The sequence below is a fragment of the Geotrypetes seraphini genome, chromosome 5 (assembly GCF_902459505.1).
Source record: "Geotrypetes seraphini chromosome 5, aGeoSer1.1, whole genome shotgun sequence".
NCBI lineage: Eukaryota > Metazoa > Chordata > Amphibia > Gymnophiona > Dermophiidae > Geotrypetes > Geotrypetes seraphini.
Genome location: NC_047088.1, coordinates 4882242 through 4907136, shown reverse-complemented (window position 1 = coordinate 4907136; position 24895 = coordinate 4882242). Strand labels below are relative to the sequence as shown.

Sequence of the window (24895 nt, the reverse complement as noted above, 5' to 3'; positions counted from 1 at the left end):
GAGATCTCAAGGCCACTGCTAACACCACCAGACACTTCGTGAAGACTCTGGGAGAAGATGCCAGGCCAAATGGTAGGATGTGCCACTTGAAATCTGAGATTTTTCCAGGAAGCCTGGTGAATTGGGATATGAGTGTAGGCTTCCTTGAGATCGAGAGAGCATAGCCAATCGTTGTGAGCCAAGAGGGGATATAGAGTGGTTAGAGATAGCATGCAAAATTTTTCTCTGACCAGAAACTTGTTGAGGGCTCTGAGATTTAAGATCGGTCAAAGACCTCCAGTCTTCTTTGGCAATAGAAAATAGCGGGAGTAAAACCCTTGGTTTTGTTGATCTATAGGAACTTTTTTGATGGCATTGAGGAGAAGAAGGGACTGAACCTCCTGAAGAAGAGAGGACTTTCGAGGGTTGAAAGCAGACTCACTTAGAAGATGATCTGGAGGAAGGGTAGTGAAATGTAGAGAGTAACCCTCCCAAATGATCTATAGAACCCAGAGGTCATAGGTGATTTCTCAACAATGAAAATAAAATTGAAGACGACCTCCGATTGGCTGAAAGAGAAGCTGAAGTAGAGGGATCGCAACTATGCTCTCGTATAACAGGCCAAAAAGACTGATTCAAATTAGAGGAGCAGCAGGTTGGGCCTTGGGAGGACGCTGCTGCTTTTGTTTATTCTGCCGCAGCCTTACTGGAGCAGAGGCTTTAGCTGAAAAAACACATCTGATAAGAGGAAGCAGGCCTGAAAGGTCTTGATGATTGAGGCTTAGGCTTAGGTTTTACTAAGGTGTCCCATCGAGTTTCATGAGAAGTGAGCTTTTGGGTTGCAGTATCTGTAGAGTCCCCAAAAAGCTCATTCCCTAAACAAGGGACGTTGGCCAGTCTGCAGGTCGACGTCCATGTCCGAGACTCTAAGTCATGCTAGCCTTCTCATGGCCACAGACATAGAAGAGGCCCTAGAAGTGAGCTCAAAGATATCATAAGCTGAGCGAACCAGATACTTCCGTAATTGAAGAGTAGTGCTCACGAGATGTTGGAATCCTTTCAACTTACGAGATGGAATATATTTTTGATATGCTGGAAACTGCTTCATGAGATGTTTCAAGTAGCATGAGAAATAGAAATTATAGTTGATAGCTCTATTGGCCAACATGGAATTTTGATATAGCCTTCGGCCAAATCTGTCCATAGTACGGCCCTCCCTACCAGGAGGGACCGAGGCATAAACCTTTGATGGAGTAGATTTCTTTAAGGTAGACTCCACAACAAAGGATTGATGCGGTAGTTGAGGTTTATCAAATCCTGGAAGAGAGATTATTCTATATAGAGAATTGAGCTTTTTGGGTGCCACCGGCACAGAGAGAAGGGACTCCAAGTTTTTGTAGAAAGTCTCACTCAGAACCCCATGCAAAGGAAGCTTTAGCATGTCCTTAAAAAGCTGATCATAATACAAAGTTTCCAGAAAATCCTCACTATATATGGAGTCAGCCTCCAACTTCACAGAAAGGTCCTGCAACATGTTCTGGAGAGGATGACTCCGATGACAAAGCACCCCTCAATACTGGAACCAGTCACTGCAGGGACTTATGCTTAGTCAGCATGAATTGGCTTGATGGCTTTGTGACCTGCATCCCTGATAGGGCTTACCCGAGGGTGTGATGTGCTGCAACACCGGTGTTGACGTCTTCGATGCCGGTGACTTTGACATAGACGGAGTGATCAGCACATCTTCCTCCATGCTGACACTGAAAAGTTTCTCCTGTTGAAGGTTACGATTTTTGATGGTACGCTTCTGAAGGGAAAAGCAGCGTTTACACGATTGAACACTGCAGGCACCAGTTATGAGGGTCCGTTAAGGATATAGTGTGCGAACACCGACCGCACTTTTTAAATCCTGTCAGCGAGCATGACATCGACGGGAACACCGCCTCAGCCAGGTTAAACTCGATGGCTTAGACATGAGTAAAGGCCCCGCCGGAAGAAGCCCACGGACAGTGAAAAAAGAAAAAATAATCTCTTTTTAAAAAAAAATTTATTCTTTATTAACTTAAAAGAAATAAAGAAATAAACAAGAAAACACATGCGAGAGTGGGAAGGCAAAGATTCAACAACCGTTGAAAACACAACTTAGCTCTGCAGAATAAGAACTGAGGAGCTGCGCGCTTACGTCGGGCGGGAAGGCACTCGCGCATGCACGGTGCAGGCTATCGCAAACTTTCTGAAATCTTAAAGTGGCGATGCACTTTTAAAGTGTCTGTACTAGGGCTCTGTGGATGACATCACCCACATGAGAGAATATGCTGCCTGCTTGTTCTGGGATAAAATGTGATACGATACATTGATATGTTGATGACATTTTAATTCAGTCAGAGAATGAGTCTGCATACTGGGCACATGAAAGACAGATTTTAACAGCTCTCTTAGAAGCTGGTCTTAAAGGCTCAGCTATGCAAATCACCTTTCTAGGAGTGTCCAATGGCCAGGATGGTAAATCTGTAGATTCTCAGAGGGTAGAACTGATACAGAACTTACCATTTCCTACAGATCAGAAATCACTCCAGTCATTTCTAGGGCTCACGGAGTTCTGCCATGAATTCATGCATAATTATGCTGAGATGAGATGGCAGCCCACTCTACTGTTGAAAAGTAAAGATTATGTGTGGGAGGAGGAACATACAGATGTTGTCACCAAGCTAAAGCACATTTTAACCTCAGTTCCTGTCTTTGCCAACCCAGATCACCCAAATTTTCTCCTTTATCCTGTTGTTGGGGAGAATAGTGTAGGTGCAGCATTAACACAGCGCCTAGGTGGAGTGGATCATCCAATTGCTTTCTTTTCCAGGATTCTCACTTCTCCTGAACTAAAAATGGGTCTCTGTGAAAAGCATACACTGGCTGCATATGCAGACATGCAGGAATTTGCATATATCAATCATTGGGGCTCAAACCACATACATATGCAGCCACCATAACCTGCTTAAATTCATTGTGGAGGGTAAATTAGCATGCAGCAAGACTGAGAGAATAGTCCAGTGGACCCTGATGTTGCAGGCACAGAATGTAATGTTTGAATTGCTGAAACAGCCTAATGTACAGGTTGCAGGAATCCTACTGGAGGGGCAACCACATGAGTGTTAGTCCTTCCCCAGTGCCCCTAATCACATGATCTTTAAAGAACTAGTACTGGACAAAATATCCCCTTTTCTTCCTACAGTATATATTGATGGCAGTAACCAGTGTGAAGGAGACAGGCAACTAGCAGGTTTTGCAATTGTACAACTCAACTCAGCTAACCAAGTGATTCTGCAGAGACAGCATTCCTGTGGTTCTGCTTTGGCATAGTACAGTGAGCTAGCTGCTTTTGTAGCATGTCTGCAGCAGTACCAGGAATCTCACTCAGAAATGCATATCATTTTAGAATCTGATTATGTTTTTAGAAACGCCATTGCATTGTTGTCTTGGTGGTTAGCTAATAACTTTAAATCAACTGATGGTTCAACTGTAAAACATTCATCATTGTGGACTATGGCACAAGAATTAAGTAAGAAGTTTCAGAGTGCACTTAATTAAAGTGAAAGCTCACAGAAAAAAGGTCCTTTAATAAAGGGCATCAAACTAGCTGACTCACTAGCCAAAGAAGTAGGCCCTATATGGCCCTGTTATGAACAGACTTGTATGGTATCCATTGCCACCCGTTCCACAGATTATGATCATGTGGTAGCGCCAGACTATTTTATAACCCTGCAGAAAAATGACCCTGAATTTTCCAGTCTGAGGAAGTTAGTACAAGACACCTCAGATAGCATATACCAGCGCACACCCTTCATCATACTCACTATACAGAAAGACATTCTATGTGTGAAAAGGGAGGCAGGTTTAGTTATAGCCTTCCCTAGAGCTCAAGGTAAAGGATATGTTGGTATGATGGTCAGAAATGAAACATGACATACAGGTTCATGTTTCCTCCTGAATAATCTGTGCCTCCTTTGGGAGACAACCTAAAAAGAGAAGGGGACAGTTGATGAAAGCACCTCCACCAGTCCATTTGAGAGTCTGCAGATAGATCAAGTGGGTCCTCTTCCCTTAACAGTTAAAAAAACCCCAGATTTTTACTGATCAAGTGGGTCCCTTCCCTTTCTGCAGCCTTCAACCTGGTTGATCACGGCATTCTCATACAAACTCTAGACTCCATTGGAATCTCAGACAAGATCCTTTCGTGATTCAAAAGCTTCCTACAATCCAGAACCTACAGGGTTAAAACGAAGCAAGAAAAATCAGAACCCTGGTTCAACCCCTGCGGAGTACCCCAGGGATCACTCCTGTCACCTACACTATTCAATATATACATAGCCTCCCTCAGCTTCTACCTAGACAAACATGGCATAACCTCATACAGCTATGCAGATGACATCACTATCTTCCTCCCCTTCAACCACCCAGAACCCGCCATGACAAGCACAATACACAGAACTCTCAAAACAGTAGCAACATGGATGACAGAGCACAAATTAAAACTTAACCATGACAAAACAAACTTCATCCTCCTAGAAAACAATAAAACTCCTACCTTAACAAATCTAGTAAACGATCTCATACCCTATTCAACCCACACTAAAACTCCTGGGAGTACTAATTGACAGAGGCTGTACCATGCAACCACAGATCAACAAGGTAATAAAAGCATCATTCGTGACCATGAGAAATCTAAGACAAATCCAAAAATTCTTCGACAGTAGTCTAAGCTGAAAGGAGCGATAAAAATGGCTACGGATCTTTATGTGAAGAAAATCAATAAAAACAAGAGGAAAAGGAAGCCGATATGGTTCTCCAACCTAGCGGCTGAGAAAATAAAGGCGAAAGAGTTGGCATTCGTGAAATATAAAAAAACCCAAGAAGAGGAGAGCAGAAAGGACTACAGGGTGAAACTGAAAGAAGCCAAGATAGAGATACGTTTGGCGAAGGCACAGGCGGAAGAACAAATGGCTAAAAATGTAAAAAAGGGAGATAAAAATTTTTTCAGATATATTAGTGAAAGGAGGAAGATAAAAAATGGAATTGCTAGGCTAAAAGATGCTGGGAACCAATATGTGGAGAGTGATGAGGAGAAAGCAAATGTGCTAAACAAATACTTCTGTTCTGTGTTCACAGAAGAAAATCCTGGAGAAGGACCGAGATTGTCTAGCAAAGTTACACGAGAAAATGGAGTAGATTCTGCGCCGTTCACGGAGGAGGGTGTTTATGAGCAACTTGAAAAACTGAAGGTGGACAAAGCGATGGGACCAGACGGGATCCATCCCAGGATACTAAGGGAACTCAGAGAGGTTCTGGCGAGTCCTATTAAAGACTTGTTCAACAAATCTCTGGAGACGGGAGTGATTCCTGGGGATTGGAGGAGAGCGGATGTGGTCCCTATTCATAAAAGTGGTCACAGGGATGAAGCAGGAAACTACAGGCCGGTGAGCCTCACTTCAGTTGTTGGAAAAATAATGGAAGTGTTGCTGAAAGAAAGGATAGTGTACTTCCTTGAATCTAATGGGTTACAGGATCCGAAGCAACATGATTTTACAAAAGGTAAATCGTGCCAAACGAACCTGATTGAATTTTTTGATTGGGTGACCAGAGAGCTGGATCGAGGACATATGCTAGATTTAATTTACTTGGATTTTAGCAAAGCCTTTGATACAATTCCTCATAGGAGGCTGTTGAACAACCTTGAAGGGCTGAAGTTAGGACCCAAAGTGGTGAACTGGGTCAGAAACTGGCTGTCGGACAGACGCCTGAGGGTGGTGGTTAATGGAAGTCGCTTGAAGGAAGGAAAGGTGAGTCCCTCAGGGTTCGGTGCTGGGGCCAATCCTGTTCAATATGTTTGTGAGTGACATTGCTGAAGGGTAGAAGGAAAAGTGTGCCTTTTTGCAGATGATACCAAGATTTGTAAGAGTAGACACCGAAGAGGGAGTGGAAAATATGAAAAAGGATCTGCAAAAGTTAGAGGAATGGTCTAATGCCTGGCAACTAAAATTCAATGCAAAGAAATGCAGAGTAATGCATTTGGGGATTAATAATAGAAAGGAACCACTTTGGGTCCTAACTTCAGCCCTTCAAGTTTGTTCAACAGCCTCCTATGAGGAACTGTATCAAAGGCTTTGCTAAAATCCAAGTAAATTACATCTAGCATATGTCCTCGATCCAGCTCTCTGGTCATCCAATCAAAAAATTGGTATCAGGCAACTGGTGTTGGACCCAACAAGAGATCAGGCAATTCTGGACCTTTTACTTACCAATGGAGAAAGTGTCACAGAGGTCTCGGTGGGCAACACTTTGGCCTCCAATGACCACAACATGGTATGGTTCAATCTTAAGAAAGGTTTCACTAAAACTACCACACTGACCAAGGTCCTCAATTTCAGGGACACAAACTTCCAAGACATGGGTTCCTTTGTCCACCAGGCGCTACATAGCCAAGCGGAAACCGATAGCGTGGAAGAAATGTTGTCAACTTTGAAAGCCACCATACAAGAAGGGACAAACCGCTATGTTAAATTAATAAGTAAACGGCGAAGGAACAATAAGCCGCAGTGGTTCACTGCAGAGATCTCTGACCTCATCAAGGAAAAGCAAAAAGCATTCATCTCTTACAAACAATCGGGGAAACAGGACTCTAGAGCATACTACCTGACCAAGTCAAAGGCCGTCAAAACAGCTGTCAGGGAGGCTAAATTCCACATGGAGGAATCTCTAGCAAAGTACATCAAGAAGGGAGATAAATCCTTCTTCAGATATATCAGTGACAGAAGTAAAAACTCAGGCGGGATTGTACGTCTTAAGAAACCAGACGGAGGCTATGTGGAAAAGGATTCTGAAAAAGCACAATTGCTAAATGAATACTTCTGCTCAGTATTCACCAGAGAAGCACCGGGGCTTGGCCCTCAGCTGAAGGGTTGACTCAATTGACCCGTTTAGTAACTTCAAGTTTATGCCCAACAGTGTCTACGGTGAGATATGATTGAAACATATAAGTACATCACGGGACGCATCGAGTCAGAAGATGATATCTTCTGGCTCATGGGACCCTCGACCACCAGAGGGCATCCGCTGAAAATCAGGGGAGGGAAGTTTCATGGCGACTCCAGGAAGTACTTCTTCACCGAAAGAGTAGTGGATCATTGGAACAGACTCCCACTCCAGGTGATAAAGGCCAGCAGCGTGACGGATTTTAAGAGAAAATGGAATACTCACGTGGGATCTTTAAGGGAGTAAATTCAGGGGAGGGGATACTTGGAATGGGCAGACTTGGTGGGCTATAGCCCTTTTCTGCTGCTTTTTTCTATGTTTCTATGGTGAGCTGTCAAAACTCAAGGTTAACAAGGCAATGGGGCCTTACAACCTACACCCCAGGGTACGTAGGGAGTTGAGTGAGGTCTTGGCGGAGCCACTGTCCGCACTCTTCAAACTCTCCCTCAGTACAGGGAGCGTCCCGTTGGACTGGAAGACGGCTAACGTTATTCCACTCCACAAGAAAGGCTCCAAGATGGAGACGGCAAACTACAGACCGGTGAGTCTCACTTCAATAGTGAGCAAACTAATGGAAACTCTAATCAAACACCAATTGGATACGATCCTAGATGAGGAGAATCTACGGGATCCCCGTCAACACGGATTTACTAAGGGCAGATCATGCCAATACAACCTAATCAGCTTCTTTGACTGGGTGACGGGGAAGCTGGATGTTGGGGAGTCCCTAGACATCGTGTACCTGGACTTCAGCAAAGCATTCAATAGCGTACCACACCGCAGGTTACTTAGCAAGATGAGTTCTATGGGATTGGGCGATACATTGATGAAATGGGTTGGGAACTGGCTTGGAGGTAGGCTTCAGAGGGTGGTGGTGAACGGCACTCCCTCAGAAATGACGGAGGTGATCAGTGGGGTGCCGCAGGGCTCGGTCCTGGGCCCAATCCTATTTAACATCTTTATAAGTGACTTAGCAGAAGGGTTGCGAGGTAAAATGACATTATTTGCCGATGACGCCAAACTGGGCAATGTTGTAGGCATTAACACAACAGACGAAGATTCAATGCCGGACAACATGACGCACGACCTGCTCCACCTGGAGCGCTAGTCTAGGAACTGGCAACTCAGCTTCAATGCCAAAAAATGCAAAGTTATGCACCTGGGCGGCCATAACCCATGTAAGACTTACACCCTTAATGGCGAGATCCTAACAAGAACGGTAGCAGAACGAGACTTAGGGGTGATCGTCAGTGATGACATGAAAGCTGCCAATCAAGTGGAGCAAGCTTCATCCAAGGCAAGACAAATCATAGGTTGCATACGGAGGGGTTTCGTCAGCCGTAAGCCGGAAGTCATTATGCCATTGTATAGATCAATGGTGAGGCCCCACCTGGAATACTGTGTGCAATTCTGGAGGCCGCATTATCGCAAGGATGTGCTGAGACTGGAATCGGTCCAGAGAATGACCACCCGGATGGTCTCGGGACTCAAGGATCTCCGGTACGAAGAAAGGCTGGATAAATTACAGCTATACTCGCTCGAGGAGCGCAGAGAGAGGGGTGACATGATCAAGACATTCAAGTATCTCACGGGTCACACCGAGATGGAAGAAGATATCTTCTTCTTCAAGGGTCCAGCGGCATCAAGGGGGCATCCGTGGAAAATTAGGGGCGGAAAACTGCATGGGGACACCAGGAAATTCTTTTTCACTGAAAGGGTGGTTGATCGCTGGAATAGTCTTCCACTTCAGGTTATTGAGGCCAGCAGCATGCCTGATTTTAAGGGCAAATGGGAAAGACACGTGGGATCTATTCACAAAGAAAGGTAGGGGAGGGTCTTTGGGGTGGGCAGACTGGATGGGCTGTGGCCCTTATCTGCCGTCTATTTCTATGTTTCTATGCTGGGAGGAGAGAAGCTGATATGCACGGACGGGGAGAGGGTCCTTGGGGTTATAGTGTCTGAAGATCTAAAGGCGAAAAAACAGTGTGACAAGGCAGTGGCTGCTGCCAGCAGGATGCTGGGCTGTATAAAGAGAGGCGTAGTCAGTAGAAGGAAGAAGGTGTTGATGCCCCTGTACAGGTCATTGGTGAGGCCCCACTTGGAGTATTGTGTTCAGTTTTGGAGACCGTATCTGGCGAAAGACGTAAGAAGACTTGAGGCGGTCCAGAGGAGGGCGACGAAAATGATAGGAGGCTTGCGCCAGAAGACGTATGAGGAGAGACTGGAAGCCCTGAATATGTATACCCTAGAGGAAAGGAGAGACAGGGGAGATATGATTTAGACATTCAAATACTTGAAGGGTATTAACGTAGAACAAAATCTTTTCCAGAGAAAGGAAAATGGTAAAACCAGAGGACATAATTTGAGGTTGAGGGGTGGTAGATTCAGGGGCAATGTTAGGAAGTTCTACTTTACGGAGAGGGTAGTGGATGCCTGGAATACGCTCCCGAGAGAGGTGGTGGAGAGTAAAACTGTGACTGAGTTCAAAGAAGCGTGGGATGAACACAGAAGATTTAGAATCAGAAAATAATATTAAATATTGAACTAGGCCAGTACTGGGCAGACTTGCACGGTCTGTGTCTGTAATGGCCGTTTGGTGGAGGATGGGCTGGGGAAGGCTTCAATGGCTAGGAGGGTGTAGATGGGCTGGAGTAAGTCTTAACAGAGATTTTGGCAGTTGGAACCCAAGCACAGTACCGGGTAAAGCTTTGGATTCTTGCCCAGAAATAGCTAAGAAGAAAAAAAAAAAAATTTAAATTGAATCAGGTTGGGCAGACTGGATGGACCATTCGGGTCTTTATCTGCCGTCGTTGTCTACTATGTTAGGAAGGACGAGAAGGACAACTGGTCAGCCAGGGCTGGGCCTTGAGACGGGCTTGAAGAAGATGAGGCGGCCTGGTCCGCCGAGGCCCGGTAGGGGGAGAACGAACCCCCGCAGTCCTCGAGTTCCGGCATAGGAGGAGGAGGCGAGTACTCCGGTGAAAACTCCCGAAAAGGTTTCTTACGACGAGGCGAGGCGTGCCTCGATGAATGCCTCGACGGAGCTGTGTCGAGAAGCAGGCCTCGAGCATCGAGGCGAGCGAAGCCCAGACGAGGCAGCCACCGAGTAGATGGGACTGGAGGCTGTGGATCGAAGCAGCGGAGGCTGAGACGAAGCCCCCCGAGGCGCTCCCCAAGGCTCGGCACCGAGGAGGAAGTCTCCGGTCCAGGCAAGAGAACTGCACCATGCATCAAGGGTATCGGTTCCAAAGGCGGGAAGGGCAAAGACTCTTCTCCTTGCGAGGCATGCCCCGAAGCCAGACAAGACACTTGCCAAGACTCTGCTCCCAGCAGCGAGAGTGTACGCCAAGGAGGCACCGGAGGCAGCTCGACCTCGCGAGAGGCTTCCGCGTGCCCAGGCTGGATCTGGGAGAGAAGCGTCGGCCCAATCTTAGTAAAGAGCTCGACAAATCGCTTCTCCATCATGGCATGGAACAAAGCTGGCAAAGAGGGATCCGCATCCGCAATGGGACCTCCAGCACGGACATCGCTAACTCGGCCGCCAGGGGGCTTGGGCTTAGAAGCCTTGGGCACTTTGAGCACCACTGGAGGAATGGGAGGCTACGTTACCTGACCTGAGGAGACAGTGGAAGGCACCGCAGCAGGCGTCGGAGTCGAAGCCGGCACAAACGAGGCAGGCTTGAGCAGACTCGAGGCCGAAGAAGTTGAAGCGGAAGTCGAAGGCATGGCGCTCTGCGATGAGGGCAGCTTCGGGGACGCCTCCATGCTAAACAGCGACTCCCACAAAACACAGCAACGCTTAAAAGCATGTGCTATAAGTGTGGAGCAAGGCCGGCACGATTTCGGAAGATGTTGAGGCCCGAGACACTGAAGACAGCGTCGATGAGGGTCTGTCAACGAAATCGCGTGCTGGCACTTGACACACTTCTTAAAACCGGTATCAGGCCGGGACATAGGCCGAAAAAGCTCCGCTGCAAGATCCTGCCCGGTCGAACAATCGAAAGAAATTTTTTTTAAAAAAAATTTTAAAACAAGAAAACGCAACGTGAGCCAACGATAATGAGCTCCAGAAAAAAACTCAAAACCGTGGGCACAGAAGGCACAAGTGAAGGAACTTCGCGCAGAGAGTCGAAGACAGACTTCTCAGCTCCGCGGAAGAGAAAGAACTGAGGAGACACGCCCGGTGTATCAGGCGGGAAGGCACTCGCGCATGCGCGGTGTGGGCAACTCGAAACTTCTAAAAGTTTCTACAAGCAAATATGCTTGTGAGATGTCCGCATCGGGGCTCCGTTGGATGATGTCACCCATTAGTGAGAATACCTGCCTGCTTGTCCTGGGATAATACTTGAGTACCTGATTGTAAAACCGCTTAACATAAGAACATAAGATTTGCCGCTGCTGGGTCAGATCAGTGGTCCATCATGCTCAGCAGTCCGCTCACGCAGCGGCCCTTAGGTCAAAGACCAGTGCCCTATTTGAGTATAGCCTTACCTACGTATGTTCTGGTCCAGCAGGAACTTATCTAACCTTTTCTTGAATCCCTGAAGGGTGATTTTTCCCTATAACAGCCTCTGGAAGAGCATTCCAGATTTCTACCACTCTCTGGGTGAAAAAGAACTTCCTTACGTTTGTACGGAATCTATGCCCTTTTAACTTTAGCGACTGCCCTCTCATTTTCTCCACCCTGGAGAAGGTGAACAATCTCTTTTTCTCTACTAAGTCAATTCCCTTCAATATCTTGAATGTTTCGATCATGCCCCCTTCTCAGTCTCCTCTTTTCAAGGGAGAAGAGGCCCAGTTTCTCTAGCCTCTCATTGTACGGCAACTCCTCCAGTCCCTTAACCATTTTTGTCGCTCTTCTCTGGATCCTTTCGAGTAGTACTATGTCCTTTTTCATGTACAGCAACCAGTGTTGGACACAGTATTCCAGGTGGGGGCGTTCCATGGCCTGGTATAGCGGCATGATAACCTTCTCGGATCTGTTTGTAATCCCCTTCTTAATCTTTCCTAGCATTCTGTTTGCCCTTTTTTCTGTAGCCGCACATTGCGCGGATGGTTTCATTGACTTGTCTACAAGTACTCCCAAATCTCTTTCCTGGGGGCTCTCTCCGAGTATAGCACCGGACATCCTGTATTCGTGCATATGATTTTTGTTACCGACATGCATCACCTTGCACTTATCCATGTTGAACCTCATCTGCCACTTCGTGGCCCATTCCTCGAGTGTGTTTATGTCTCATTGTAGGTCTTTGCAAACCTTCTTTGTCCTCACTACTCTGAATAACTTTGTATCGTCTGCAAATTTAATCACCTCACTCATCGTGCCAATTTCTAGGTCGTTTATAAATATTTTGAAGAGCACGGTCCCAAGCACTGAACCCTGCGACACTCCCCTTGTAATGCTTTTCCAGTCCGAGTATATCACCCTAGTTATGATGCCGTTGTACAGAGCCATGGTGAGGCCTCACTTGGAGTACTTGGAGACCACACTACCGAAAGGACATGCTGAGGATCGAGTCAGTGCAGCGAACGGTCACCAGGATGGTCTTGGGGCTCAGGGATCTCACGTATGAAGAAAGACTAAAGAAATTGCGGCTGTACTCACTTGAGGAAAGAAGAGAACGGGGAGATATGATTGAAACGTATAAGTACATCACGGGACGCATCGAGACAGAAGAGGATATCTTCTGGCTCATGGGACCCTCGACCACCAGAGGGCATCCACTGAAAGTCAGGGGAGGGAAGTTTCATGGCGACTCCAGGAAGTACTTCTTCACCGAAAGAGTAGTGGATCATTGGAACAGACTCCCACTCCAGGTGATAGAGGCCAGCAGCGTTACGGATTTTAAGAGAAAATGGGATACTCATGTGGGATCGTTAAGGGAGTAAACTCAGGGGGGGAGGGATACTTGGAATGGGCAGACTTGGTGGGCTATAGCCCTTTTCTGCCGCTTTTTTTCTATGTTTCTATTCCATGGCTCACAATTTTTCAAAGTAGACGTTCATGCGGGACCTTGTCGAACACCTTCTGAAAATCTAGATATACGATGTCGACTGGGTCACCCTTGTCTATCTGCCTATTTACTCCCTCGAAGAAGTACAGTAAGTTTGTCAAGCAAGATCTTCCTTTGCTGAAGCCTTGCTGGCTGGTCCTTATCACTTTGTGTTCGTCAATGTGATCAATGATGCGGTCCTTTATCAGCGCCTCTACCATCTTTCCCGGTACCGAAGTCAGACTCACTGGTCTGTAGTTTCCCGGATCTCCCTCAAACCTTTCTTGATAGGCGGTATATAAAAACTTAATAAACTTGAAACAACTGCCTTGAAGACACCTCCAGAGAAGTACTTTCTAGGGCCCTCTGTCTTGATTCTGTATATTTTCTGTCAGGATAGAGGTAACTGGAAGATTTCTTATACAGGGGTGCAGAGCAATCAACACATTACTGAGACTTCTTTCTTTTTTTATGTATCTTGCTTTCCTACTGCTTCCCCTCCTCCCACCTCTCCCAGCACCTCCTGTAATCTACCTTTCTGATATCAATCTGTTTCAGGAAGGAAAGCCCTTTCAGGTCAAATATGATGCACTATATGGTGTCTTATATGATGTAGAATACCATTTTCTTACTTGGCATTTATTTCCAAAATTGTTTTTAGTTACTCTTAGATAACCCAAATTGCTCACCACATACGTATGCTTAATACTTGGTTTGACATGCAGTCAGTTACAGCCCAAACAAAGCAACATAGACACAAGCGTGAATTATTGGACACCATTCTAGGTGGCACAGGAACTAAACTGGGTGCTCTTAATACAATTGATATAGAGGTACTCCGCAATAAGATGGCATCCACCTCTCAACACGCTTCTGATGGGTTTACCTCACAGCATATTATTAATGAGGCTTCCTCCAAATTATCCAATGTAATCGTAGACACATTTGCTGCTATTTCACCCATTATAGAACATAAAATTGTGACTTTAGCACATAAAGAATTAGGTTGTTAAAGAATATTTCCTGGGCTATGGCTTGCGATCAAGTACAGATTGAGTTTATTACTATCTTAAAAGAAATTCTAATCACAACTAAGTTAGGCCATTGGCCCCTGTCCCTTGTACAAATGGTTAGTACCAAAGTACCTGAATTTAAGCTATAGCTCACCTTGATTGGTGGACAATTACGGTAGTGTTTCAATCTGTTCACCACAAGGATGCTTTGATCCCATGGTCAGGACACCACACTTATTTATCCTGTGGTTAATATTGGTGTGTAGTTTGATAAAATGCTTTTATATCCTTTGGATTACATCACATGGGTACTGTCACTGGATTATACCTGGACTTCCTTCATTTCAAGTGTGAACCTCATCAGTTTAGGGAGGCTGACAGCTCCTGCTGGACTAATTCATCCTCCTGTTTCCTAACTGCAAAGCTCTGCTACTCCTTTACTTTCTCTAACATATTTGTATTAACTCAGAGCTGGGCATTTTTGCTTTCACCTGTTCTTTCCACAAAATGTTTCTTGTTTGTTGGATCCCCAGGTACATGACAGCCACCTTCCTAAGAATGCTCTGCTGTACAGTTCAAGCTATTTACTGAACAATACCTGGTATAGTCATTCACCAATATCCTCCATCATTAATGAGACAACCTATTCCACACCTCTGCTAAAGCACAGTTATTTACCGTAACAGGTGTTATCCAGGGACAGCAGGCAGATATTCTCACATCCCCAGTATGGATGCTTGAAAAGTGAATTGGCACCTTTAAGTTTTAGAAAATTCGCGATCAGTCCACATCATGCATGCATGAATGCCTTCCCGCCCAACGTAGGCGTGTGGTCCCTCAGTTAAGATATGCCAGCTAAGAAGCCAACCAGGGGAGGTGGGAGGGTTGTATCGTCTGCAAATTTAATCACCTCACTCGTAGTTATAAAGAAACAGGCCCGTCCAATCCAGCAGAAACGCATTGGCTTCCAGATGGCGAGAACAGTAAAGTCTGGAGCAAAAATGGGCAATTTGTGATTGTGGGGAGCTGCAAACAAGTCTACTTGTGGAGTATCCCATTGAGCAAAGATTGGATGAAGAGCTGCAGAGTTGAGAGTCCATCGTGAGAATGAAAAATTCTGCTGAGGTTGACTCCTAGGGAATTCTTCTCCCCTTGAATGTAGACAGCCTTTAAGAAAAGATTGTGAGCTGTTGCCCAAAGCCAGATTTTCTGTGCTTCTTGGCAAAGAGAGAGAAAGCCCATACCTCCTTGCTTGTTTATGTAGTACATTGCTACTTGGTTGTCTGTGCGAAGGATGAGGAGGACTTGAGGGCACAGAAGATGTTGAAAAGCCTTGAGGGCATAATACATCGCTCTAAGCTCTAGGAAATTGATGTGAAACTTTTGTTCCCTGGTGAACCAATGACCCTGGGTTTGAAGGCCGTCCATATGTGCTCCCTAAACATAGGGAGATGCATCCATCGTGATCACCTTGAGATGAGGAGGCAAGTAGATAAGGAGACCTCTGGATAGATTGGAGGAGGTCATCTACTATTGAAGCGACTGTAGAAGAGATGATGTGACAGATATATGCTGTGAGAGATGATCTGTTGCTTGAGACCACTCGGAAGCAAGAGTCCACTGAGGAGTGCGAAGATATAGACTTGCTAGCGGAGTCACGTGCACTGTGGAAGCCATATGGCCCAGGAGAACCATCATGCATCTTGCAGAGATGGTTGGAACAGTGAACATCTGCTGACAGAAAATGAAGAGAGCAGAGAGCAACAGAGGGGAGACACCAGCAGCGACAGAGGGGAGACATCAGCAGCCACAGAATAGAGGGGAGACACCAGCAGCCACAGTGACAGGGGAGACATCAGCAGCCACAGCGACAGAGGGGAGACACAGCCACAGCAACATGGGGAGACACCAGCAGCTGCACTAGCAAGTGGGGAGAAACCACTTCATACAGACCAGCAAGCGGACAGCAATGGAAGCAGCGGACGGAAGCAGGCTGTTGAGCTACCCAGTTTTCTGCACAGTTTGCCATATGTATGACTACCTCCCCTCTGGGAGGCGGTCTTACATATGCACTTGATGCAGGGAACTGGAGCGCCTGGAAGGCAGAATACTGGAACTAGAGGCACTTCGAGCAGTAGAGAAGGAGGACCGAGACGCAGACAACTTCAAGATGGAGGACACCACTGAGGAAGAAGTCCAAGAGTTAGAGAAGTTCATCGAGGAGGCGTACAGAGAGGCCATGGAGAATCACCAGCAACAGTGGAACTGCTGGGACACACCCACAGTGAGTGAGTACCACCTGGAGGACAACCACAAGGAAGAAATGGGTGACACAGCAGCAACACCTGGAAGCAGCGAAGTGAACCCACAGGAAGATCCAAGTCAACACCAGGTTGAGGGAAGGTGGAAGTACACAGAGGACACGGATCTACGGCTGGAGAGATGGGAATACACCAGGGACATGGACCTGAAGCTGGAGAGGCAAGAGAAGTCAGAGAGGACAGCGATCATCTTGGGGGACTCCATCATCAGGCAAGTTGACAGCCACATAGCAGGAGGAAGACAGGATCGGCTGGTGACTTGCCTACCAGGAGCCAAGATAGAAGACATAGTGAGCCGCATCAACAGGATCATCGATAGTGTGAAAGAGGAAGATACAGCAGTGGTGATCCATGTGGGAACTACAGGAATTACAGCAGGGAAGTACTGAAGGAACAGTTCCAGATGCTAGGAAGAAAGCTGAAGACCAGAACACTGAGGGTAGCGTTCTCGGAGATCCTGCCAGTACCCAGAGCTGATGAGAAGAGGCAGATGCAGCTGCAATCAGTCAACGCATGGATGAGGAGCTGGTGTGAGGAAGAAGATTCCACTTCGGGCGCAACTGGATGACGTTCTGGGGAAAGAGCAAGATGGACCCCACCTCAGCAGAGACGGAACAAGGCTACTTGCAAGCAACATCAAGAGAGATAAATTGATATCTGGATATAGGAATAAAAAACCAAAGTCAGGTTTTAGAGACATTTGGAGCATTGAGATTAAGCATCAAATTAATATGTCTCAGTGGCCATGAATTTGGTCTTGGAGAATGAGACAAACTTGGTTCTTTTTGTTGCATAGAGCATTTTGGACCCCAGTTCGATTACAAAAGTTAGATAGCTCTAAAAGATGCTGGCACTGTAATCTTGAAGCAGGGACTCTAAGAACATAAGAAGTGCCTCTGCTGGGTCAGACCAGGGGGTCTATCCTGCCCAGCAGTCCGCTCACGCGGCGGCCCATCAGGTCCAGGACCTGTATAATGATCTCTATCTATACCCTTCTATCCCTTTTTTCTTCTATCTATCTATACCCTTCTATCCCTTTTTTCTTCAGGAATTCATCCAATCCCTTCTTGAACCCTGATACCGTACTCTGTCCTTTTACACCCTCTGGAAGCGCATTCCAGGCATCCACTACCCTTTAGGTAAAGAAGAACTTCCTAGCTTTAGTTCTGATTCTGTCCCCTCTTAATTTTTCCGAATGCCCTCTCGTTCTTGTAGTTTCTGAAAGTTTGAAGAATCTGTCCCTCTCCACTTTCTCTATGCCCTTCATGATCTTGTAAGTCTCTATCATGTCCCCTCTGAGTCTCCACTTTTCCAGGGAAAAGAGCTCCAGTTTCTCTAATCTTTCAGCATATGAAAGGTTTTCCATACCTCTTATCAATCGCGTTGCTCTTTTCTGAACCCTCTCGAGTATCGCCATATCCTTCTTAAGGTACGGCCACCAATATTGGACGCAATACTCCAGATGCGGCGTACCATCGTCCGATACAACGGCAGGATGACCTCTTTCGTTCTGGTTGTGATACCTTTCTTAATAATACCTAGCATTCTATTCGCCTTCTTAGAGGCTGCTGCGCACTGTGCTGACGGCTTCATTGTCTTGTCCACTATTACCCCCAAGTCCTTTTCTTGAGTACTTTCACCCATTACCAGCCCTCCCATCGTATAGCTGTACTTCGGGTTTCTTTTCCCTACATGCAAGACTTTACATTTCTCTACATTAAACTTCATCTGCCATCTCATCGCCCATTCTTCCAGTTTGTTCAGGTCCCTTTGTAAATCCTCACAGTCCTCTTTAGTTCCAACTCCAATAGTTTGGTGTCAACTGCAAATTTTATTACTTCACACTTCGTCCCTGTTTCTAGATCGTTTATAAATATATTGAACAGCAGCAGTCTCAGTACCGACCCCTGCTCGTGACCCTCCTCCAGTCAGAGTAGTGGCCCTTCACTCCTACCCTTTGCTTCCTACCTGCCAACCAATTTTTGATCCATCTATGAACGTCTCCTTCCACCCCCATGGTTCTTAAGTTTCCGTAGTAGGCGTTCATGGGATACCTTGTCAAAGGCCTTTTGGAAATCCAAGTATTTATTATTTTATTGTCCCTTTATTATGGCCTTTTGGAAATCAATTTGGCCCCAAAATAATTGTTTTTTGGAGAATCATATGGCATTATCTTATGATACGATTTTATTCGGTATTTCAATGAGAACAAAGAGCCAAATTTCATCAAAGAATAATAAACTTTTAATGATTATGACAGGAGTCACCATGCAACAGATCACAAGTAATTGGAAAAATTGGAATAGACTTAATTATAAATTCTGGTGGAATTCGATATGTCACATCTACAAAATGGAGAGAACAATAGCGGTACAAAAAGGGAATTTTAATAAATTTGAAGAGATATGGGGGCCATTAACAAAATATTGCAATGAGTAGATACCATTTTACATTATAAATATAATTTAAGGTAGAAGGGATGGGAGGGGGGAATTTGAATTTATTAAATGACTGGGTCATTAGGAAAGATTATTTATGTGATATATTTGATTGAATGTAAGATTAGAAGGGTGGGAGGGATGGGATAAAAAATTTTTATCTATTAGTATCATAAATGATATAATTTGAAATGATGTATTCATTGACAAATGTTTAATATATATGTATTTGTTGTAAGATGAAAAATGAATAAAGATTTATAAAAAAAAAAAAAAAAGAGAGAGAGATATTGAGAAGTTTTTAAACTAGGAAGAAGGGGAAAGCCGACAGTCGACCGAAAGAGTCGATGGTTTGGGAATCAGTATACCCGGAGGATACCGTGCAGAAAGATAGCGGGGAAGACTCACCAGATCTCAGGCAAGACAGATCTAAAGGGACACAAGAGGGAAGGAAATGCAAGAAAGGAACAGGCCACATACTCAAGTGTATATACACGAACGCAAGGAGCCTAAGGAACAAGATGGGTGAATTAGAAGCTATGACACAAAAGGATAACTTTGACATCATTTGCATCACGGAAACATGGTGGACCGAAGAAAACATCTGGGACACTGTGTTACCAGGATACAAACTACTGCAGAGACAGAATGGATCACAAAGGTAGGGGCGTTGCCCTATATGTCAACGAGGGAATCGAATCTACTGGAGAGAACATGCCTGAAAGTATGAATAAGTTAGTCTCTATGGATCAAAATTCCGGGAGCCAATGGATTGGAAATGAAGATCGTCATCTACTATCGACCCCCAGGGCATCCCGAAGAAATGGATGGAGAAATGATAGATGAGATCAAACGCAACTGCAAGGGAGGCAACACAGTTATCATGGGTGGCAACACAGTTATCATGGGTGATTTCAACTATCTGGGAATAGATTGGATGCTGTAGGCGATTGCTTCCGGGAACAACTTGTCAAGGAAAACACGAGAGGAAATGCAATTCTGGACTTAATTCTAAATGGACTACGAGGACAGGCACAAGATGTAGAAGTAGAGGGGATGCTGGGAACCAGTGATCACAATATGATCCGCTTCGACATAGATGCAGTGGCGAAACATCGATCCAGAACGACGGCCACAGCACTGAACTTCCGAAAAAGAAATTATGAAGGGATGAGACTCATGGTGGGGAAAAAGATCAAGAAGAGGATAAGCACTGTAAAAACACTAGAGCAGGCATGGTCCTTTTTAGGGACACAGTCACCGAAGTGCAAAATTTATATATACCGGGTATAAAAAGGGAGCCAAGAGAAAAAATAACAAAGAACCGGTGTGGCTCACTGTAGCGGTGAAGGAAGCAATGAGAGACAAGAAGACTTCGTTTAAGGAATGGAAAAGGTCAAAAACAGATGAAAACTGGAAAAAGCACAAACAGCATCAACGCAAGTGCCATAAAGCGGTAAAAGGGGCCAAAAGAGACTACGAGGAAAAAATAGCCAAGGAGGCGAAAAACTTCAAGCCATTCTTTTGATACATTAAGGGGAAACGACCTGCAAAGGAAGCGGTGGGACCGTTGGATGATAATGGAATAAAGAGAGTGCTAAAGAAGGACAAAGCCATTGCCGACAAACTGAACATATTTACCAAAGAGGACATACACAACATATCAGAACCCGACAGGCTATACGCCGGAGGTGAAGACGGGAAACTGACAAGGTTGACGGTCAGTCTAGAAGAAGTATGCAGACAGATTGATAGGCTTAAGAGTGACAAATCCCCGGTACCGGATGGCATCCATCCGAGGGTCATTAAGGAACTGAAAGGGACTATAGCTGAACTGCTTCAACTAATAGCCAATCTGTTGATCAGATTGGGAAGGATTCCGGAAGACTGAAAGGTGGCAAATGTTACATCGATCTTCAAAAAAGGTTCGAGGGGAGATCCGGGAAACTACAGACTGGTGAGTCTGACTTCGGTACCAGGAAAGATGGTAAAGGCACTGATAAAGGACAGCATCACTGATCACCTTGGACACAATCTGATAAGGACCAATTAGCATGGGTTCAGCAAAGGACGATCTTGCTTGACCAACTTGCTGCACTTCTTTGAGGGGGTAAACAGGCAGATAGACAAGGGTGACCCGGTCGACATTGTATATCTGGATTTTCAGAAGGCGTTCGACAAGGTTCCGCATGAACGACTACTTCAAAAAATTGAGAGCCATGGAATAGAGGGTGAAATACTCACATGGATTAAAAACTGGCTAGCGGATAGGAAACAGAGTGGGGGTAAATGGACAATTCTCAGACCGGAAAAACGTCACCAGTGGGGTGCTGCAGGGCTCGGTACTTGGACCTGTGCTCTTCAACATATTCATAAACGATCTGGAAATGGGTACGACGAGTGAGGTGATTAAATTTTCAGATGATATGAAGTTATTCAAAGTAGTAAATACGCAGGGGGATTATGAAGACCTGCAACGTGACATAACCACGCTCAAGAAATGGGCAGCAACATGGCAAATGAGGTTCAATGTGGATAAATGTAAGGTAATGCATGTCAGTTTCAAAAATCCCATACACGAATACAAGATGTCCAGGGCGGTATTTGGGGAGACCCCCCAGGAATGAGACCTGGGAGTACTGGTCAACAAGTCAATGAAGCTGTCTGCGCAATGCGCAGCGGCGGCGAAAAGGGCGAACAGAATGCTAGAAATGATTAAGAAGGGGATCACAAACAGATCGGAGAAGGTTATCATGCCGCTGTATTGGGTTATGGTACGCCCTCATCTGGAATACTGTGTCCAGCACTGGTCGCCGTACATGAAGAAGGACATGGTACTACTCGAGAGGGTCCAGAGAAGAGCGACTAGAATGGTTAAGGGGTTGGAGGAGTTGCCGTACAGCGAGAGATTAGAGAAACTGGGCCTCTTCTCCCTTGAAAAGAGGAGACTGAGAGGGGACATGATCGAAATGTTCAAGATAATGAAGGGAATAGACTTAGTAGATAAAGACAGGTTGTTCACCCTCTCCAAGGTAGAGAGAATGAGAGGGCACTCTCTGAAGTTAAAAGGGGATAGATTCCGTACGAACTTAAGGAAGTTCTTCACCCAGAGAGTTTTGGAGAACTGGAATGATTTTCCGGAGTCTTTTGTAGGGGAGGACACGCTCCGGGGATTCAAGACAAGGTTGGATAAGTTCCTGCTGAACTGGAACGAAAGCAGGTAGGGCCAGTCTTGGTTAGGGCACAGGTCTTTGACCTGAGGGATGCCACGTGAGCGGACTGCTGGGTGCAATGGACCACTGGTCTGACCTAGCAGCGGCAATTCTTATGTTCAGAGAGCAGATCTGGAGGGAGAAATGCTCTCATGAGAAGAATAGTATCTAGAATAGCCCTAATGAACTGAAGGCGTTGAGATGGAATGAGGTTGGATTTGGGGAAATTGACTTCGAATCCCAAAGCTTGAAGAAAGGCGATGGTCTGAAATGTTGCCAGAGTTACGTCCTGAATCGAAGCAGTTTTGATCAACCAGTCATCCAGATAACAAAAGACTTGAAGACCATGGGATCGGAGAAATGCAGCCACTACAATCAGGCACTTCGTGAAGACTCATGGGAAAGATGCTAGGCCAAATGGAAGGACTTTGTACTGATAGTGACGCTGATTCACCTGGAAGCGGAGATATTTTCAGGAAGCTTGATGTATTGGAATGTAAGTATAAGCTTCCTTGAGATCCAGAGAGCATAGCCAATCGTTCCGATCCAGCAGAAGATAAAGCAGGATGAGGGAGACTGTAGAGGGCGCTAAACTAGTCTGTGAAGTACACTGGAGGCAGAGTGGATTCTTTATGCAGCATGCAAATAAAGGGAAATAACCCTATTGTCTAGAATGTCTCACCTATTGCACTGGAATGGCCACTGTTGGAAACAGGAGACTGGACTAGATGGACCATTGGTCCGACTCGGTATGTTTCTATGTTTCTTTATTTTTGATATACCGTTTATCATACAGGTATCTATACAGTTTACAATAAAATGTAATAAATATATTAGAAAAAAAAAGGCTGTTCTTATGTTCTAAGAGGGCCAGAAACAGTCCATATTAAGTGGATGAAAGCAGAGGCACTTACCTGTATTCAGGTAGCTAAGAAGAAGTGATGTGTTTTCATATCTGGAACAAAAGATAAGTTATATTATGTTATATACCATATATACTTATAGCTTGCCTAATCTCTACAAAAAAAGTTGAAAGTGGGTACAAGTTAAGAGTAACAATTAAAAGTTTGATTTGCCTTCTCAATTCTGTTTTCATTATTTTTCCAATCAGTCTTGGTCATAAAGGAGGTAATTTCATAATGCATTGTTTGGTGTAAAGCAATGTCTCTCAAACTTTCTTGAGCCGGGGCACACTAAAGGTAGTGACCAAGGCTCGAGGAACACAGAAGTGCGCGGATGTCGCCATGATGACATCACATGTATGCGTGATATCATCACGTTGACATCCATACATGTGCAGAGGCCCTCCAGACAGGCCCTGAAATGAAAGTAGGACGTGCCAACAAGGAAGTCTAACAAATATTAACTGAGTACCCAAAACCACAGACTAGAACAGACATGTCAAATTCTGGCCCGCAGTGTGTTAAAAATTAGCCTGCCAGACATTTTAAATTTTATAGTAAATCTGGCCCGCTAGCATGAACCGCTGCCGCTGCTGCTACTCTTCACTCACGTCTGCCTTCACCTGGTCTCCTCTTCAAAGCAGCCTGCTGAGGATCGCTGGCCGGCTGTAGTGAACCTCGCAGGCCGCTGTCCACCTCGGTAGTACATTCCCTCTGACGTGATCCTGTACGTCAGAGGAGGTGAGGGAACGTGCTACCGAGGTGGACAGTGGCCTGCGAGGTTCGCTACAGCCGGCCGGCGATCCTCAGCAGACTGCTTTGAAGAGGAGACCAGGTGAAGGCAGATTCGAGTGAAGGGCAGCAGCAGTTCGTGCCGGCGGGCCAGAGGAGAACAGGAAGCCAGGATGGAGGGAGGTAGGAATGGCAGGCCAAATCTGAAGGTGAGATCAGGAAGAAGAAGGGGGAAAACATACAGGTCTTCGGGACAGGAGTGGGCCCTGGTATAGAAGTACCCGGTGGGAGAGAAGAAGGGATCCAGATGTTCATATGTCGGACTGAGTGGAGGATGGGGTGGGGAAGAAATAAAACAGAGAAGAGGGAGGGAGGGAAGGAACAGTAAGAGAGAGAAGTTGGACACAAGGGATGGTGTGGAAGGGGGATAGAGATACTGGATAGGAGGGTAGTTGGGAAGAGAAACGGAGAGATGGTGGACCCTGGGAAGTGGGGAAGGAGGGAGAGATGCTGGATGAAAGGGTAGTTGAGAAAAGGACAGATGGTGGATCTGGGGATGGTGGGGGCCATCGCTGCAGCTGCGGATATGGACACGAAAAAAAGGAAAGATGCCAGACCTCCGGGGTAGGGAAGGGAAATGGAAGGGGAGGACAGAGATGGAAGACGGATAGTTAGCACGGAGAAAGAAGAATACGAGAAATGGGCAGAAGACCCTGGCTAGCAAGTTATCAGAAGACAACCAGAGCCTGGGACCAACAAAAGGTAGAAAAAATCATTTTATTTTCTGTTTTGTGATTATAATATTTATATTGTTTACACCACAGAGCTGGTGTGGGGTTGGAGATGTTGTAACCCTATACTTCTACTAAGACTAAGCCTTAGTCACTTAGGAGTCCTTTTATTAAGGTGCACATTTAGCGCGCGCTAAATCGGTTAGCGTACCTTAATTAAAGGACCCCTAATTATCTTAATTAAAAATTTGGTCCGTGGCTTAGCCTTTTTTTCAGATTTCGGCTCCTTATGTGATTGAGTTTGACACTCCTGGACTAGAGAATAACACGGGGACTGTTTACTGTGGTAAACTGTGGTCACCACAGTAAATCTGCAATAATGGGGACATCAGCAACTGGTTTACCGCAGGAATGGGGACAAGACCTTTCACCGCCCGTGGAAGCAATGAAAAGTCTTGTTGCTGTGGTAAAAAAAATTGCACCCGTGTCAGACTCAGCATCTCCTCCCCAGCTCCTCTTGGGCCTATTTTACGTTCAGGAGCCAGCCC

General features: G+C 45.6%; 1 protein-coding gene across 1 annotated transcript in view; it reads right to left on the bottom strand.

The window, feature by feature from the left end:
• The window catches only part of TEX11 (testis expressed 11), a 575855-nt gene that overhangs the window by 223625 nt on the left and 327335 nt on the right, over positions 1–24895 (bottom strand). The window contains exon 21 of the mRNA XM_033944972.1: positions 22897–22937. Coding sequence (XP_033800863.1) covers positions 22897–22937 — 41 coding nt within the window. The remainder of the gene's footprint in view (positions 1–22896; positions 22938–24895) is intronic.